The following is a 17,544-nucleotide window of genomic DNA, read 5'->3' as shown; positions in this document are numbered from 1 at the left end:
CGTGCATTAAAACGCTACCTTTTATGGTTAAGAATGTAACTAAACCTTGACTGTTGTGTGGGTGAGGTAGACATCAACATTAGGCATTCAGTATAACACATCAATACTGATCAATTCCACCATCCCCCATGAGTTTTATTTTTCATCGACTGAGATTCAACAGGCTTTTTTTACAATGTAGTAAGGGAATCGAGGAACCAAATTTGCTTACTCAACCATCATTATCAAACATAGAAACGGGGACAAAGAAGGGATTCTCAAGGAGACCAAAACTTTCTAAGAGAAGGAAGTACAGAAAATTTGGGCAGGTAATAAGCACTTTAAGGGGTTAGAATAGAAGTTCGGAGGGTCATTTGAAAGGTTTGATGATGAAATGATATGGACAATGTTTCCTGCAACTCCCCTGCAGTCGCACATAAGCCTCTGTTTTTAGAATGCAAATCCAGAAGTTCCCTTTTAAGTAAAATATAATTTGACAGAGTCGATGTTGCCTTCTTTCTGGGAGAGAAAAAAAAGACGAGTAGCTAGATCAAGCTCAGCTAGATGGCTGTTCATGTAGCCTCTACCATTATCATTATATTATCATCAAAATGTTTCACAAGCTATAAATATTAATTAACCCTGTATATATACAAAATAATTTTGAATTTGCCTCCATAGTGAAGACAAACTCCCCTGCCATCTTTAGCATATGTTCAATAAAAATAGAAGAAACCAAACAAAAACACTGCCGATTTTGCAACAACCAAAAAACATGTGGTACGGGGGACTTCTATTCGCAGTTTCTAGCAAAATAAACATTAAATCAATAAAGACCTTATTGAGAATTTCTCTGTAAAAGCTCAGGACATGAGAAAGTAAATAATAGTGAATCACCAAGCCCGCATAAGAAAGTCAACATTCTGTCTTTCCTCAAAAGGACTGGAAATTGTCTTTGGTATCAATATGCAAAATCTATGCCTATTTGCAACAACCTAAAAACATGTGGTATTGGGAACTTGTATTAGCAGTTTCTGGTGAAATAAACATTAGATCAATAAAGACCTTATTGAGAATTCCTCTGGAAAAGCTAAGGACATGGAAAAGTAGATAACCGTCAGTACTCTGTCTTTCCTCAAAAGAGATTGGAATTGTCTTTAGTATCAAAATGCAAAAATATATGCCTAAACTGCAAAAACGACAGCACCCTAAAGCTGTAGTGCATGCTGCTCATCTTATTTGTCCTACAATTCAAGTTAAATGGAATGCCTTCAAACGGCACTACCAACTGGTGCTTACTTGTTTGCAAAAGCAATGCCCTTTTCAATGCTTGCCTTCAACTCTGGCTTCAGAGCTTCTAGGGATTTCTGTTCATACTCAGTGAGCCCCTCAAGGTCTGAGGCAATCACTGCTTCAACACCTTGCTTCCCAAGTTTAATCCTAGATGCAAAGAAAGGTAATTCTGTCAGTTCAGACTGAATATAGGAACACTCGTACACATCTGGATCACCATCAAGTGCACGGAGAGAAGATTCAACAAATCTCGCAGCAGCATAAGCCATGGACAGTGTTGCAGATCCAGCACCTGCTTTTGCTTCCACAACTTCAGTTCCCGCGTTCTGAATTCTAACCGTTAGCCCTTCGATCTCCTCCTGGGTGAATGTTACAGAAGGCTTTGTTTTGGACAGTAATGGAAGAATGGTGATCCCAGCATGACCTCCAACAACTGGCACATCAACATCGATAAGTCTTAGATTCTTTTTCTGAGCAACAAAAGTGTTTGCTCTAACAACATCCAAGGTGGTGACACCAAAGAGCTTTTTAGGATCATATACACCTTTCTGCTTGAGCACCTCAGCGGCAATGGGTACAGTTGAATTTACAGGGTTACTGATGATTTGAATGAAAGCATTGGGACAGTTATCTGCAACAGCTTCTACCAAGGTCCTCACTATACCAGCATTGATGTTGAAAAGGTCATCTCGAGTCATGCCTGGCTTTCTTGGAACTCCTGCCGGGATGACCACGACATCCACACCCTTCAAAGAATTTGCCAATTCAGCTGGCCCGGTAAAATCTAGAACCTGTGCTGGAGTGTTACAGTGGCTGAGATCTGCAGCAACTCCTTTCACATTTGCAATATCATAAAGATGCAAACCAGAAATCAAAGGAGACATTTTAATCAACAGTGAAAGAGGTTGTCCAATCCCTCCTGCAGCTCCAAGAATAGCAACCTTAAATGTTGATGCCCGAATCTGACCAGCTTTTTGAACAGTCTGTCGATTTTCTGCTGAACTTGGCCTCCTAGCAGGTGACCAAAGAACCGCATTTGTCTCATGACTAAAGAAGGATGACTCAGATTCACAGGCTACACCAGCTTTCAGGCCACTGAAAGTCTTGAAAACCTTCTTCATAGGAAAGCTAACTGCAGAAGCCTGGCCCTGGAGTCCAGCAACAGATGGACGAGTTTCACAAATGGGTGCTAGAACCCCAGAGACAGAAACTGAATTCATGAACAGTGTTGCAGATGCCATTGTGCTCTTCAATACCTTAAAATAAGAGAGAAATTACTTAGCAAATGACAATCGTATAGAAATCCATTTCCAGCTTAGAAATTACAAAGGACTTTAACCTAAGAAAGAAACTGGTTACTTCGACTCTGTAAGAAAACTTTCAAAAATTTCATATTCATTAATAACACAGCAAAAAAACATAGCTCAATAGCAGTTGAAGGATGTTAATCCTGAACATTGAAAAAATGAAAGATTTTGTGAGAACTAACTAACCATGAATTAAACCATACCAAGAATCAAACTCAAGTATGAGAAAGATAGGACCAGACAATTCACAGAAATGTCTCACCAAACAAAGCTGCAAATCAATCCAAAAATCTTTCTATTACACAGATTCTGCATTGATTAAAAATAAAAACTGTTACCTTCTTAAAAGTTTATAACTAACATGTTTAAAGGCATGGAGAGAGATCAATCGACTCAATCCATATTTCCAATGGCTACATTTATCCTCCCTGGTTGATATATATTTACCAACCACATAGTAACAAAAAATACTTGCAGACCCAGTGTTACCAGACTCTTCTAAACCCAAGTTGACATCAATTGAGTCAGCTCCACCGAGTCTCAAAATTTTCTCGCAAGTCACACTCAATCATCTGTCTATAAAACACAAAAAGAAAAAGAAAAAACATTGATTTTGCTTGTTTTCAATTTTTCTGACCCCAATTTCACAGCTGACAACCAGCAGACCTATCCCCTGACCAGAATCCATGGCAATAAGAAGATTGTAAATTTTGATACTCGTGAAAATATCCTTTTCTGAAATTTCAAATCTTCTCATTTAAAAAAAAAAATTATTCAACTCCTGAGAGTGATACAAACTCACAAACTACACAGTAGATGAAAGAGCGATACAAGACTCAAGGAGGTAATAACTAATTGGCAAACTTGCCTGCAAACAAAACCCAAAAGAAGATACATCTTTCACTATAAATAGCATAAGGGTTCTATTAAAAAGCAGAGGAAAAGAGGCACCAAATAAAGTTTTAAAATCTTCTTTTGGAAGTGCTCCAAGAAACATGTCACAAATTGCTATGTCTGAGGAACACGTATCTAATCCACCAAAATTACGCAAGACTTGAATCCAATACAATCCCTTTGACTCTGACTGTACCCGAAGTGATACAATTTTAACTCACAAGTATGGCTTAGACTCAAAGTGAAACACAAGTCAGATTGAGTCACTAGTCGCACTTGGCATCTGTCTATCAAAGACTGGAAAAAAAACAGCATTCATTTTGCTTGTTTTTTGACCTAATTTCACAGCTGTCAACTAGCAGACATAACCTGTCTAGAATCCATGGTGTTTTGAGTGTGAATATTATCTATGCATCAATAGGGTGTCTATTTGGTATTGCTCAAGTGGCAAAGAGGAAAAGTTGTTACTCCCCCACCTGGGTTCGAATTCCACTTTGTGTCATGTTTGCTCTTTGTGAACCAATTGTTGTTGAAATGTTGACCTGGCCTTGAGCCCTAAAGTATCTGGTTACTCCCCCACCTGAGTTCGAATTCCACTTTGTGTCATGTTTGCTCTTTGTGAACCAATTGTTGTTGAAATGTTGACCTGGCCTTGAGCCCTAAAGTATCTGGTTTATCCTAGGTACCATCCTCAGAAAGAGGGGAAGTGCCTAATGGATTTCCCCAAACAATGCATTACAAAATTTTAATAATAATAACAATGAATAAATAAAAATGAGTATCAGCTATGTACTTGGAACAAGTTATTCTTGAATAAATGAATAGAAACAAGTATCATCTACGTACTCTGGAATGAGTTATTCTTGAAAACTTGCATTACATGAACTTTGTAGACTTTGATATTAATATAAAATAGTTTTTCTCTGAATTTTAGTGTGTTTTCACATTTTTTTAATTCCCCACTTGGATGGTGAGTATGGCTCAAACTCAAAAGTCAAATGCAAATGAGATTGAGTCACAAATCAGACTTAGTCATCTATCTATAAAAGACTGGACAGCACTCATTTGCTTGTTTTCTGATCCAATTTCACAGCTGACAACCCGAAGACCTATCAACTATCTAGAATCCACAGTATTTTGAGTATGTGTATCATATATCATTATACGCACTTTGAAACGAGTTATTATTGAAAACCTGCATTATATGGGCATTGTAAACTTTGAAATTCTTTTTCTGAGTGTTTTAACAATTTTAATTCCCTAGTCAACTCCAGAGATTACACCAGTCCAAGCCAAGTCAGATGTCACTCTTCAACCTTGCTGACTCATTCTTGAAGACCAGCCTAGTAATTTTGGGCAGATAACAAGAAGATTAGAACCCAATTTTTGTTGGGTTTTGTAGCATCGAATGTGTTCTAGCCTTGAAATTTGGTGGAGAGGCTAGATTACATGAGATCTCCAAAAACCAGAAATCTTTTCTGAAAATAACGCCTAGAAATGACTTAATTAGATTATTAACCAGTTTTTAATTATTTCCTAAGTCTCAACATAGGGAATATGGTTAATTAATCAGAATTAATTAATCTAGAAACTCACACGGATCGACTTCAAGATGATCCTAGCCATTGATTAAGATTTAATCTTGACCGTTGGAGTCCCAACAGAGGATTATAAGAAGAAGTCGATGGGCACTTGGATAAGACACTTGAGCAGTTCAATTTCATGAGCAGATCAATTTCCTGAGTAGCAGAAGTCAATTGCCGGAGAGAGAGCTAGTGAGATCGAAGCAGTGAGAGAGAGGCAAAGACAGTGAAGCCGGAGGAAGGTTTCCAGATCCAGTGAGTGCATTTGCAGAGAAGCAAGAGAGCCACAAAGAGGCTGGCGCTGGGGCAACGCAATAGCCTCTAGAGGCAAAGTCGATTTGCAAGGAGAGATTGACGTTTTCAGTTCTAGAGGTCGGGAAGGAGTCCCAAAGTGCCAGAGAAGCATCTTTCTGGTCAACAGAAGGCACAACGACTTCATCAAAGTCCAGTCTGAGGCTAGACGTCAAGCTAGCTACGTAGAGTAGCGCAGAGGCTCAGAGGGTCAAAATTTTGAAGACAAGTTGTGCCGGGAGGTTACCTGTGGGATGAGGAAAATTCCTCTCCAAATCTTTGCTAGTATTTCTTTGTAGGATTGTCAGTTTCAACATCCAGTTGTATTCGGATTATTTCGCTGTTGCTTAATATTAAAACCCTCAGCTACTGCACCGATTTTCCCAAGTTGGGTTTTTCCAAGGACTTTTGTCCAAAAATAATTGTGTTATTTTTATGTGTGCGCTAGCATTTCTTCCAGCATTTATTATTCCGCAGTTTTATTTGTGTAGGTTGCAATGTGATTTATTCAGTATTTGCTATAGCAAACAGTAAATAAATTGTTAAATTAAGTTAACAATTAGGAGATTAATTTTCAGTTGCTGCAATAGGATTCTAGTTTGGAATTTTCACATGGTATTAGAGCGCAATTGATCAATTGGAGAGCTCAGAGGCAAAGAGAGAAGGAATTTCGTTGTTCAGTGTGAGCAGCAGATCAAAATTCCTAGGGGCAACGCAGTCACTTTGCCAAGAGGCCAAGTTACTTGAGGAGATTCGATTTTTCTAGGTGAGGGGCAGAACAATTCGATCTCTCCTGATCAAGTGATTCCAAAGGCAGAGGGAGCAGCGTGGTATTTTCGTGGAGCAAATCTCTTGTTTGACGTAGTGATTTTGCAACAGTTTGTTAGAGCATAGCCAGCGTCGAGTGGAAAAAAGAAGAGCACACACTGAGGGAAAAATTTCCTCAGGGAACTTCTAGTCTTAAGAAGTTCAATTTTTTTCCTTGCAAATCAACAATCGTTGTAGATTTTCTCACTCCAGAAGGGAGTGCGAATAACTGAGCAGCAATTAAGCAGAAGGAAAAGAGGAGATTTTCGACATTTGTTGAGATGGCCACTGCTGGGCTTCGTGATTAGGGCCAGTGTGATGGGGCTTTCAACTATGTCATCTGGAAGGCAAGGATGTCTTTCCTTCTAGATGAGTTTGGCCTGAAGATGTATATTGATGTAGTGGTAGCAGTACCCTAGGATGCAAATCAGCTAAAGGAGTATAGAAAGGAGATGGTGCAAGCGGAGAGATTGATCCTAGATGGTGTCCGGGATCATGTTGTTTCTCACATAGTTGGCAAAGACACTGCCAAAAAGGTGGGATACACATTCCATGCTATACCAAGGTACTTCTGAGCAGCAGAAGATGTACTTAGAGGAGAAGATGAGGCTCATCAGGATGCAGAAAGGGGAAGGCATAGACCCCTTCCTCACCAAGATTAAAGAGGTCCGGGACCAGTTGTCAACTATTGGGGCAGTGCCTCAACCCACAAAGCTAGTGTGATTGGCACTCAATAGTGTCTCAGAGGAGTGGCAAGTATTTGTCCAAAGTATCTTAAGCAAAGAGATACCTTGCCAAGGTGGGACAAGATGTGGGCCAATTTGCAACAAAAGGAATTGAGGCGAGTTCTTCTAAAGAGCTCCATCAGTGGCAGTAGCAACGGATTGAAGAAGGTGAAGGAGGAGGAGAATGTGGCCCTAGCATCGAAGGGTCCCAGTTAGGGATAGGGGGAGCTGAGGAGGAAGGACCTGTCGAAGGTCAAGTACTTCAAGTCCTCCCAGGAAGAAGGACAAGGAGGAGAAACAGGACCAACAGGCTGCATCAACAGAGATTGATAGGTTATCCTCCAGGTTGGAGGAAGACTTCGCTATGTTTGCTGACATACCTCTAGGAGTGAGGTGGAGTGACTTGGTTTTGTAGCCCCAGAGTGCTATAGATGGGCAGGATCCTTGAGGAGTCCACCTCATGGATCAGTGCTTTGCTACAGGGGCCCATGGTCTTTTAGTAGCGGGATGGATCAGTGACAATAAATGTAGTCAAATGCTAGAGTGACTGGTGCAGAGACTAGTAGCAGTCAGATGTTGGGGAGCACAATGCAGAGTTGGTAGCAGTGCAATTGGCACAGTGAAAGAGTCAGCAACAGCGCAGATTCCTCAGTGATAGTGCAGATGCTAGTAGTAGTCAGAGACTCGGGAGGCAAATGCATCATACTGATCACATTCGATTCATAAGATGTTTCTCAGTTGCAACAGCAATAGATGAGAGGGAGTTGCAGTGCAGAGGCAGTGTTGGTAGTAGTTCAGCAGGGTCGCAACAACGCAGATTCCTCAGTGACAGTGCAAATGTTAGTAGTGGTTAGAGACTTTAGAGACAAATGCATCATATTGATCACAGTTGATTCAATATTTAGGATGCTTCTCAGTTGCAATTGCAACAACAACAGATGAGAGGGAGTTGCAATGTTGGCAACACTTCAGCAAGGTCGCAACAATGCAGATTCCTTAGTGACAATGCAGATGCTAGTAGTAGTCAGAGACTCGAGAGACAAATGCATCATACTGATCACAGTTGATTCAGTATTTAGGATGCTTCTCAGTTGCAGTTGCAACAGTAATAGATGACAAGGAGTTGTAGTGCAGATGCAGTGTTGGCAGCAATGAAACTAGATTCGTTCAAAATGGTCGACATGTCGCGAATCCGTCGAATCCGACACGATTCGTGCCAAATCGTGTCCAAAAATCGTGACACGTCGTGTCCGATTGGGACACGATCGAATCCAGATCGTGTCCCAATCGGACACGACGTGTCACGATTTCCGGACACGAACCCGGAAAAACTCACCCACACGACCTTAAAAAGGCAATTTTGCTTCAGTTTTATTTCACTCTCTTTTCTATTTTGTTGTGGGTGAGTTGTGGGTTTGCTGTGAATGTGTTGGAGCAAGGAGCAAAGGGTGTGGGAGCGTTTTCAAGGAGATTCAAGCAACAGGTAATTGCATTTCCTCTATTTTTTTTGCATTTTTATTACAACAATGTTAATTTTAGGTATGTTCTATGCTTAGAGCAATTTATTTAAATTTTCACAATTAGCTCAATATCTTTTCCAGATTAGCAATCACATCAACATAATAGTAAATTGTAGATAGAACATAAACATAAATCGCAAAAGACAAGCCAAGACAAGAGGACACAAGATGTGGTTCTAGCCAGGGACAAACCCCAATGTGGGCAAACCCTTGATCAATTCTTCTTATATGTTCTTCAATAGTTCAACAGAGAGAGAGAGAGATAGTACATATACGACAAAAGTCAACATTATGACTTATCTAAATAGGAGCATAGATCATCTCTAAGAAGATGATACATGAGGTAGCTGAACTCAGTTGAAGATATGCTACTTCAACTAATTCTCCAAGGTGACTCCATCACCATGCTACACCTATCATTGTGTTGTACCTCATCATCATGTTGCACCTCATTGTGCTGCACCATGTTGCACCCATCATCACTATGTTGCATCTCATCATGCTTCACTAATCATGACTATACCCATCACTGTACTGCATCTCCTCATGTTGCACTATGCTGAGCTCTTCATTGCACTATGCTGCACCCAAATGCATGCTGCAATACCTCATCATCCTACTGCTTCTCACACCATGCTGCATCCAACTGCTACATCTAGATATGTAGCTGCATCCATGGGCTGTCTCTAAACATGTTGCATCAACCATGTAGTATCCAACCGTTATGCTGCATCTCCTAGAATGTTGTCCACCTCCTGCGTAAGGAGGGACATTACTTCTGTCATGCTGCCACACTCCTTGTCATGTTGTCACATTGCTTTAGTCATACTGCCACACTGCCTTAGCTGCTGGCTATGGCCTATGGCCTAGCCCAGCAACTAGATAGACTATGATCCCATAGTCCTAGGATACACACAAGGCTATCATCAACATGTACACTGTTGATCTGTGTGCTATAGGAGCTACTTCTCATCAAGGTAGGGAGGTTTCACATTGTTGTAGCAGTTCCTTTAGGCAACATAGTATAGCCCTTCTAAACTGCTGATAAGAACCTCTTGTGACAACAAATAGAAACTCTTCATAAAACCTCTGAAGAAACCTCTCCTTTCAACGTGGCTGGTCTTCAGGACTGCGGCCAAGATGTGCACCTAAAACACATTCTTAGAACTGTTAACAATGTCTCTTTCTTACAGCCGATAGGTGGTGTAGAAGACTGCAGCTAGGGCTTCATTTGCGACTTGTATGGATACCTTCTTGCTGCGTTGAGGAGCCTTCTTGAAGGATAGAGAAGACCTGCGGCTAAGGCATGAAGGACCTGTGGCTAGGGCAGGATAGGGCTGTGCATTAGGGCAATGTGTATAGACCTTAGTACTCCCTTCTTGGACTGCGGCTTAGCATCCTTTAGACAGCGTGTGTGGGAGCCTCTTTACTACGGTTAGGGTATCCCTTTAGGCAGCGTATTAGGGCAAGTTTGGGCAGCGTATAGGAGCAGAGATCTCCTCTCTTGGACTGCGGCTAAACCACCCTCTTTAGGACTGCGGCTAGGGCAGTACTGGACCTCCTCGTGACTGTGGCTAGGGCTCCTTGTTTAGTCTCCTTTCCTCCTGCATCTAGGGCTTCCTCCTCTTAGACTTCTCTTCTACTAAAACCCAAAAACAAGTGGAGAGAAATCAAGAGTGAAGTGAGTGTTCAAATGACTATCAAGTCACCTCCTTTTATACTAAAACGTTGAGCACATGGTGGGGGTTATAAATTCGTATCTCCATGAATACTTATTGGAATCGGATGATCTTTAGATCAATCCTACACCTCTCGATGAGAGGGATCCAAGAAAAATATCAGCTGCCATAAATAAGATGACCCATATGGAGTTTGGCCCTAGTTGCCAATTTTAACAAGCAGTTTGCATATGCATTTCTTTTACAAATTTGTGCATTTTTGGTTTATTTTTTTACAGTATTCATGGCTCAATCAAGGGCAGTGGAGAATGGGCAAAGGAAGGGGAAGAATGTCCCCATCGGAGATGCCACTCCTCCCCCAATTTCATCAGAGTCTGCTGCAAGTATTCCCTCTATTGCAAGTAATGTTGAGGGAAGACATCCTCCTCAATGTAACATTGAGAAATATCCCTTGTGGAAATATGTCACAAGAGAACAAGGGTCGTGCAACAAGGTGAAGGGAGGAGGCAATGTGAATTGGAGATGCAACTTTTGCCACAATACTTTCACAAGCACATATTTCCGTGTGAAAGGCCATTTGTTGGCTTTACCAAGTTGTGGAGTTGGAACTTGTACAAAAGTGCCTTTACCAAAGAGGAAAGAAATGGAAAGAGAGTCCAATGTTGGTATGGCAAATGTGGCTGCAAAATATCAAAAAAAAAAAAATGATGACCTCCTTCCATTTTTGAGGAAAGGCAGCAACAAATTCCCATTTGAGAGTTCTAGTGGGGGACAAGCAGCAAAAAGAAAGGCAATTTCACTTGGTCCAATGGAAAGGATTTTTCAAAAGGAGAAACAAGAAGAGCTTGATCTCACCATTGCCCTTTTTTCTATCAAAACTTCACATCCTTTAATGTTGCAAGCTTGCCTCTATTTATTGAGACGTGTCGAGCTCTAACTCAAGGGGCTCCATCAAGGTATGTGCCTCCTGGTTCAGAGAAGCTTAGAACCACATTGTTGATGAAGGCAAAAAAATAGGTGCAAAAAATGCTTGAGCCTATTAAAGCATCATGGCCAACATCTAGGGTTAGCATTGTTTCTAATGGATGGACGGATCTAACACAACACCCACTCATCAACTTCATGGTGTCTTCCTTGAATGGTCCAATTTTCTTGAAAGCAGTGGATACACTTGGAGAATACAAGGATTCACAATATATGTGTGAGTTGTTTATTAAAGTTATTGAAGATGTAGGTGTTGATTCTTGTGTGCAAATCATTACAAATAATGCCCCTGTTTGCAAGGTTGTTGGCATGATTGTGGAAGCTAAATATCCACAAGTGTTTTGGACACCTTGCATTGTCCATTCATTGAACTTATCACTGAAATCTATTGCTTTTTATGCGCTTTGGATTGGTAACATTATTGAGGATGCACGGCATATCCGTAACTTTGTACAAAATCATACAAATGCCCTCACTATCTACAAGGAGTACAACTATCTATCATTGTTGAAGATTGCGGATACATGGTTTGCCTCTTCATTCATCATGTTGAAGAGGTTGAGGGAGGTTAAGACTGCTCTTGGGGACATAGTTATTTCAAAGTTTTGGTCTTTTTGGAGAAAGACAGATCAAGTAGCCTCTAAAAGAGTGAAGGACACAGTGCTAGATGATGCTTGGTGGGAGAGGGTAGATCTACTTATTCAGATCATGGACCCTATCATTTCTTTGCTTCAATTTGTAGATACAAACCAACCAAATCGAACTGCTCAAGTGTCTTCTCCAAGTGTAGATATCATCTCTTTAAGTCTATGAGGAGCATTATTTTGCAAAGTGAGTACCCCGAGTATGAGACATCACCAAAGGCCTTCTTCACCACTATACAAGATATTCTTGTCGGCAAATGGGACAAGAATTACACACCTTTACATTGTTTGGCTCACTCATTGAGCCCAAAATACTACAGCCATGAGTGGTTGAATGATGGACCTTCCCGCAAATTCCCTCCTCATGTGGATGGGGAAATCTCACAGGGGAGGAAAGATGCATTCAGGCGGGTTTTTCAGGATAGAACATTGCTTGACGAGGTGGAGGATGCCTTTGCAAAGTTTCCTACTAGCACTAGTTGATTTGCAGGATATGATCTGATTAGAGACAAGGGGCTAAGAAGCCCTATTCTTGGTGGGCAAATCATGGGGCAACAAGCCCTCCTCTACAGCAGTTAGCCATGAGGCTCCTCTCTCAGGTGACTTCATCCTCTCATTGCGAGAGGAATTGGAGCACGTATGGGAATTTGTATAGTGTTAAGAAGAGCAGGCTTGAGCAGTTCAGGGCAGAGACAATGGTGTATGTGCACACCAACCTTCGTCTTATTTACAGGCAGAGGGGAGAGTGGTTGAAGGGAAAGACAAAGATGTGGATTGTCTTTCCTCATGATATGGGTTTGGACAGCAGTGTTGAGCTGGCATTGGCCAACATGGATCTCAATGATCCAATGTTAGAGCCTCTCAGATTTGATGATGGTGATACTGTAGAGGGGTCATCCTCCACACCAGCAGATGCAGAGATGACTTTGGATACAGGGAGGAGGATGTAGCAGAGAAGAGCAGTGGTGACCATGATGATGAGGACAGTGATGCTGATTTTGATGATGACTATGAGGATTGATGACTCATAAGTCATGAGCTACCTACTGCCTTGAGGCTTGTATACTTGTAGTTGTTTTGTATTTTCTATTTCTATTTGTCATTGGCATTGCACTACCTATGTAACACATTTTGATTTTGATGACTTAATGAGAAAACTACAACTGTCAGTATCTTTATCTTACTATCTTGTCTTTCTCCTATTGGATCATTGATGAATTGAATATGAATTATGAATTCAGAATTTATGATTTATCATTTATGTGGCATGTCACAAAATACAATTGTATTTGAATTTTGCATGTACTATCATTATGCATAATGTTACTAACTTACTTTGTAAACAGTAAAACTTACATCTAGATGAAGATCTATGTTTGAAATCAATGAATTTGTATCATGAATGAGAATTTGTGTAAGAAATATCTAATTTTTAATATATATATATATATATATATATAACGTATCCGAACGTATCCTGTTCCGGGGGGTCAACGTGTCCATATCTAACACTCAAATCCTGAATCCACGTGTCAAGTGACTTAGGTTGGCAATAGTTCAGCAGGGTTAGCAGCAACACAAATGCAACATATATCAAAGTTGTGCAGTGGTTGGTGGCTAGTTTGGCCAAACATCAGCAGTGTGACAGGAGATGATGCAAAGACAAGGTGTGCAGTAGCACTAGAACACATCCCTCGCTAAGAGGGAGTGTTGGTTTTTGTAGCATCAAATGTGTTCTAGCCTTGAAATTTGGTGGAGAGGCTAGAATACATGAGATCTTCGAAACCCAAAAATCGTTTCTGGAAATTCCACCTAGAAATTACTTAATTAGATTATTAACCAATTTTTAAATATTTCCCAAGTCTAAACTTAGGGAATATGGTTAATTAATCAGAATTAATTAAATGAAGGAGTGAATAATCTAGAAACTCACATGGATCGACTTCAAGATGATCCTAGCCATCGATTAAGATTTAATCTTGGTCGTTGAAGTCCCAACAGAGGATTATAAGAAGAATTCGATGGGCACTTAGAGAAGACACTTGAGCAGTTCGATTTCATGGGCAAATCGATTTCCTGAGTAGCAACAATCAGTGGCCAGAGAGAGAGCTAGGGAGATCGAAGCAGTGAGAGAAGGGCAACGACAGTGAAGTCGGATGAAGTTTTCCAGATCCGGTGAGTGCATTTGCAGAGAGGCAAGAAAGGCACAAAGAGGCTAACGTTGGGGCAACGCAGTAGCCTTTAGAGGCAAAGTCGATTTGCTAGGAGAGATTGATGTTTTCAGTTCCAGAGGCCGGGAAGGAGTCCCATAGTATCGAAGAAGCGTCTTTTTGGTCAGCAGAAAGCATAATGACTTCATTAGAGTCCAGTCCGAAGCTAGACGTCCAGCCAACTACGCAGAGTAGCGCAGAGGCTCAGAGGGCCGAAATTCTAAAGGCAAGTTGTGCCAGGAGGTTGCATGTGGGGTGAGTTAAATTCCTCTCCAGATTTTTGTCAGTATTTCTCTATAGGATTTCCAGTTTTAGCATCCAGTTGTACTCAAATTATTTCACTGTTGTTTAATATTAAAACCCTCGGCGACTGCACCGGTTTTCCCAAGTTTGGGTTTTTTCGCGAACTTTTGTCCAAAAATAACTGTGTTACTTTCATGAGTGTGTGCTAGCATTTATTCTTCTGCAGTTTTGTTTGTGTAGGTTGTAGGGTGATTTATTCAGTGTTTGCTGTAGCAAACAGTAAATAAGTTGTTAAATTAAATTAACAATTAGGAGAATAATTTCCAGTTTCTGCAATAGGATTCCAGTTTGGAATGTTCACAATTTTAATTCCCTACTCAACTCTAGAGTTTACGCCAGTCCAAGCCAAGTCAGATGTCATTATTCAACCTTGTTGACTCATTCTCCAATGCTGGTCCCTTCAGCCTTGCTGACTCATTCTCCAAGACCAGCCTGGTGATTTTGGGCAGATAACAAGAATGGAACCCAATTCTAATTCCCTACTAAACTCCAGAGTTTACGCAAGATGTCACTCTTCAACCTTGCTGACTCATTCTCCAAGACCAGCCTGGTAATTTTGAGCAGAGTTTACGCCAGATGTGACTCTTCAACCTTGCTAACTCATCCTCCAAGACCAGCCTGGTAATTTTGAGCAGATGACAATAAGAATGGAAACCAATTTCAATTCCCTACTCAACTCTAGAGTCTACGCCAGTCCAAGCCAGTCAGATGTCACTCTTCAACCTTGCTGACTCATTCTCCAAGACCAGCCTGGTAATTTTGGGCAGACAACAAGAAGAATGGAACCCCAATTTTAATTCCCTACTCAACTCCAGAGTTTACACCAGTCCAAGCCAAGTTAGATGTCAGTCTTCAACCTTGTTGACTCATTCTCCAAGATCAGCCTGGTAATTTGGGCAGGTAACAAGAATAATGGAACCCTGGTGGACAGCTAAACACTCCACTGACTTCACCAGTGAACCAAACCCCATTGGCATTTAAAAAAACAATGAACTTTATCCTTTTGAATATGGATCTTTACTCTAGAATTCCAAATTTCCTTACAAGGCTCATCAACAACAACAAAACTACAGACAAGGCAGATTATCTAATCTAAGGATAAATCTCACCAACAAACAAGCACCAACAAATTATCAACAGTCCTAACATAAGAAACCCTTATTTTCCTACCCTAGCTAACTCTCTGAATCTACAAACAGGAACATCTACCTAGGAGGTGTGGGCTTTGCAACATGCAAGCACACGGAGTACTCCACAGGGATAGAACCCATATCCTGGATGGATCAACAGTCACCATTCATCACTGTACTCGAACCTGTCAACACTCCTCACCCTCGATTGAAGATCTCATGATCCCAAGTAAAAATTCAGAGTCATCCTCATATTTGCCTATTTTATCAAACAGATAGTCCATAACTTTCCAGCAAGATCATTGATAGACTGTTGCCAAAAAAACATTGGCTAAGTCCATCTTATTCCCACAATCAAAGGGTACCTATGTTTCCAGAAACCAGAAATGGGAACGGCATGAGAACACAAACGCAATTCACAGGTTTCACATATAAGAAACATATCTTCTATATGATACAAAAAATATTCATATCTAACGCTGTATAAACATGATATCACCAAACAAGGAGGTTGGAAGCAAGATTGAATATTATAAGGTAATGCAATTTGAAAATGTTAAATGTTGTAATCTAAAGACAACTAGGGGTCGACTTAGTTTAAAGAAAATAACAGATCAAATCATGGTGAATTAGTAAAGAGAAAAAAAAAATGTTTCCTTTGCTGATACTGAAAATAACTCCAAACATTTAGCCAATCAGGCATATGCCGGTACAGAGGATTTGTGAATACCTTCTGTAGGGTCGCCCTATATTGCTACCATACCTTCTCCTATTCATCTATGTCCTTGTCTGCCCAGAAAGGTTTCAATCCTCACCCACAATTTACATCCAATGATCTACATTTGATCTACCATAGATATGTAACAATCAAGCATGAATCTCAAATATAGTTTGAATATGTTATAATTTAAACTGGGAATCCATGGTACATGTAAAAGGTCCAACCCTTACACTAACATTCATAGACTCCAGAGTCCACAACCCATGCAACCAGGCCTTTCCGGGAAAATTTTAAGCATTTACTTCCATCCTACAACAAATCAAAGTTTATTCTGTACTTTGTTACAAAATGAAGGCCGAAAAAAGGTTAAGAATCTACAAAGAAAGTGTATGTCTTGCTTCTGCAGTTTTTAGAGAACTTTTCAGGAATAAATCATGCTTCTACCACAGAATGGACGAATGGGCAATCTAAAGCTGGGGTATCATCTATACCCACTAGTGGAAATCATCCGTGGCAGAACTTGAGAATAAATTGACAAAAAAAGGTCAAGATCTAAGCACCATTAAATCTGACAGTTCAAGATGGATGCAGGCAGACAAACTTACCAGGAAGTCGGAGCACCAGCCAAGTAGTGTGGAACGCTCAGCCAACCACTGACGTAAACTATGGACAATTCTCCTCCACAGTGGGCGATTCCCCACACTATGGAAAGGTTTTTTCGACGATCTTCAAGCCGATGCGAGTGCCTGGGTTTGATCCCAGGTCATACAGCAATATATATAACACGAAGACAGAAATTGCAGCGTGCTTAGATCTTTGCCACCGGCTCCTCACAGCAGTGTTAGTTGGGCTTTGAAGGTTGTACGATCCGGACCGTCCTTTGTCTTGTGAATCGACGGTTGTCGGGAAGGATCCTCGAATATTCTCTCAGAGCATGTTCGGTCTGATTTGATCGACGGCTCCCAATGTTTTGGAGAATCGACGGCTCCATTTGGTCTACGTAAATCGTAGCGCCAGAGTGTCATGGCATGCGTGACCTGGTGGAACTGGTGGGTAGGGAACGTCTTTTGACCTCAAAAATGAGGTTTCTTTTAACACGTGGATTAATTCGGTGTCATGGCATGCGTGACCTGGTGGAACTGGTGGGTAGGGAACGTCTTTTGACGTCAAAAATGAGGTTTCTTTTAACACGTGGATTAATTCGATTTAGTTGTAGGAATTAATGCCATCAGGTCGGTTATACCCACATACGGCTAATGTTTTTCAAAGATGTCAAGCATCACTTTTTAATATTTATTTTAATTTTTAATTAGTCTCAATAGTATTACTTTAAATAATCTGAGTGAGATCTTAGAATTGTAGGGTTTTTAATGCTTTTCCCCACATATATATATACAATCAAAATAAAACCAGCATATAAATATAATAATAAAAAAATCGGCCATACCCATCTAAGGGTGATGTTTTTCAAAGA

The 17,544-nt window shown here is 40.6% G+C and overlaps 1 protein-coding gene across 1 annotated transcript; it reads right to left on the bottom strand.

Moving 5' to 3' along the window:
- Positions 1-794: 794 nt before the first annotated feature.
- On the bottom strand, positions 795-16,914 carry LOC149219982 (malate dehydrogenase, chloroplastic-like). The gene is made up of 2 exons (XM_089384590.1): positions 16,676-16,914; positions 795-2,528 (listed from the first exon to the last, which is right to left on the bottom strand). The coding sequence occupies exon 2, from the start codon at positions 2,511-2,513 to the stop codon at positions 1,275-1,277; it is 1,239 nt and encodes a 412-aa protein (XP_089240716.1). The 5' UTR covers positions 2,514-2,528; positions 16,676-16,914; the 3' UTR covers positions 795-1,274.
- Between the last annotated feature and the right edge of the window lie 630 nt (positions 16,915-17,544).

The sequence above is a fragment of the Pinus tabuliformis genome, chromosome Q (assembly GCF_031772625.1).
Source record: "Pinus tabuliformis cultivar Carrire ecotype Pingquan chromosome Q, CPIR1, whole genome shotgun sequence".
Classification (NCBI taxonomy): Eukaryota; Viridiplantae; Streptophyta; class Pinopsida; order Pinales; family Pinaceae; genus Pinus; species Pinus tabuliformis.
This window is presented reverse-complemented; position numbering and strand designations above follow the sequence as displayed.

Coding starts and splice junctions, on each gene's coding strand:
- LOC149219982 (XM_089384590.1), bottom strand. CDS start 2,513: ATGGCATCTGCAACACTGTTCATGAATTCAGTTTCTGTCTCTGGGGTT.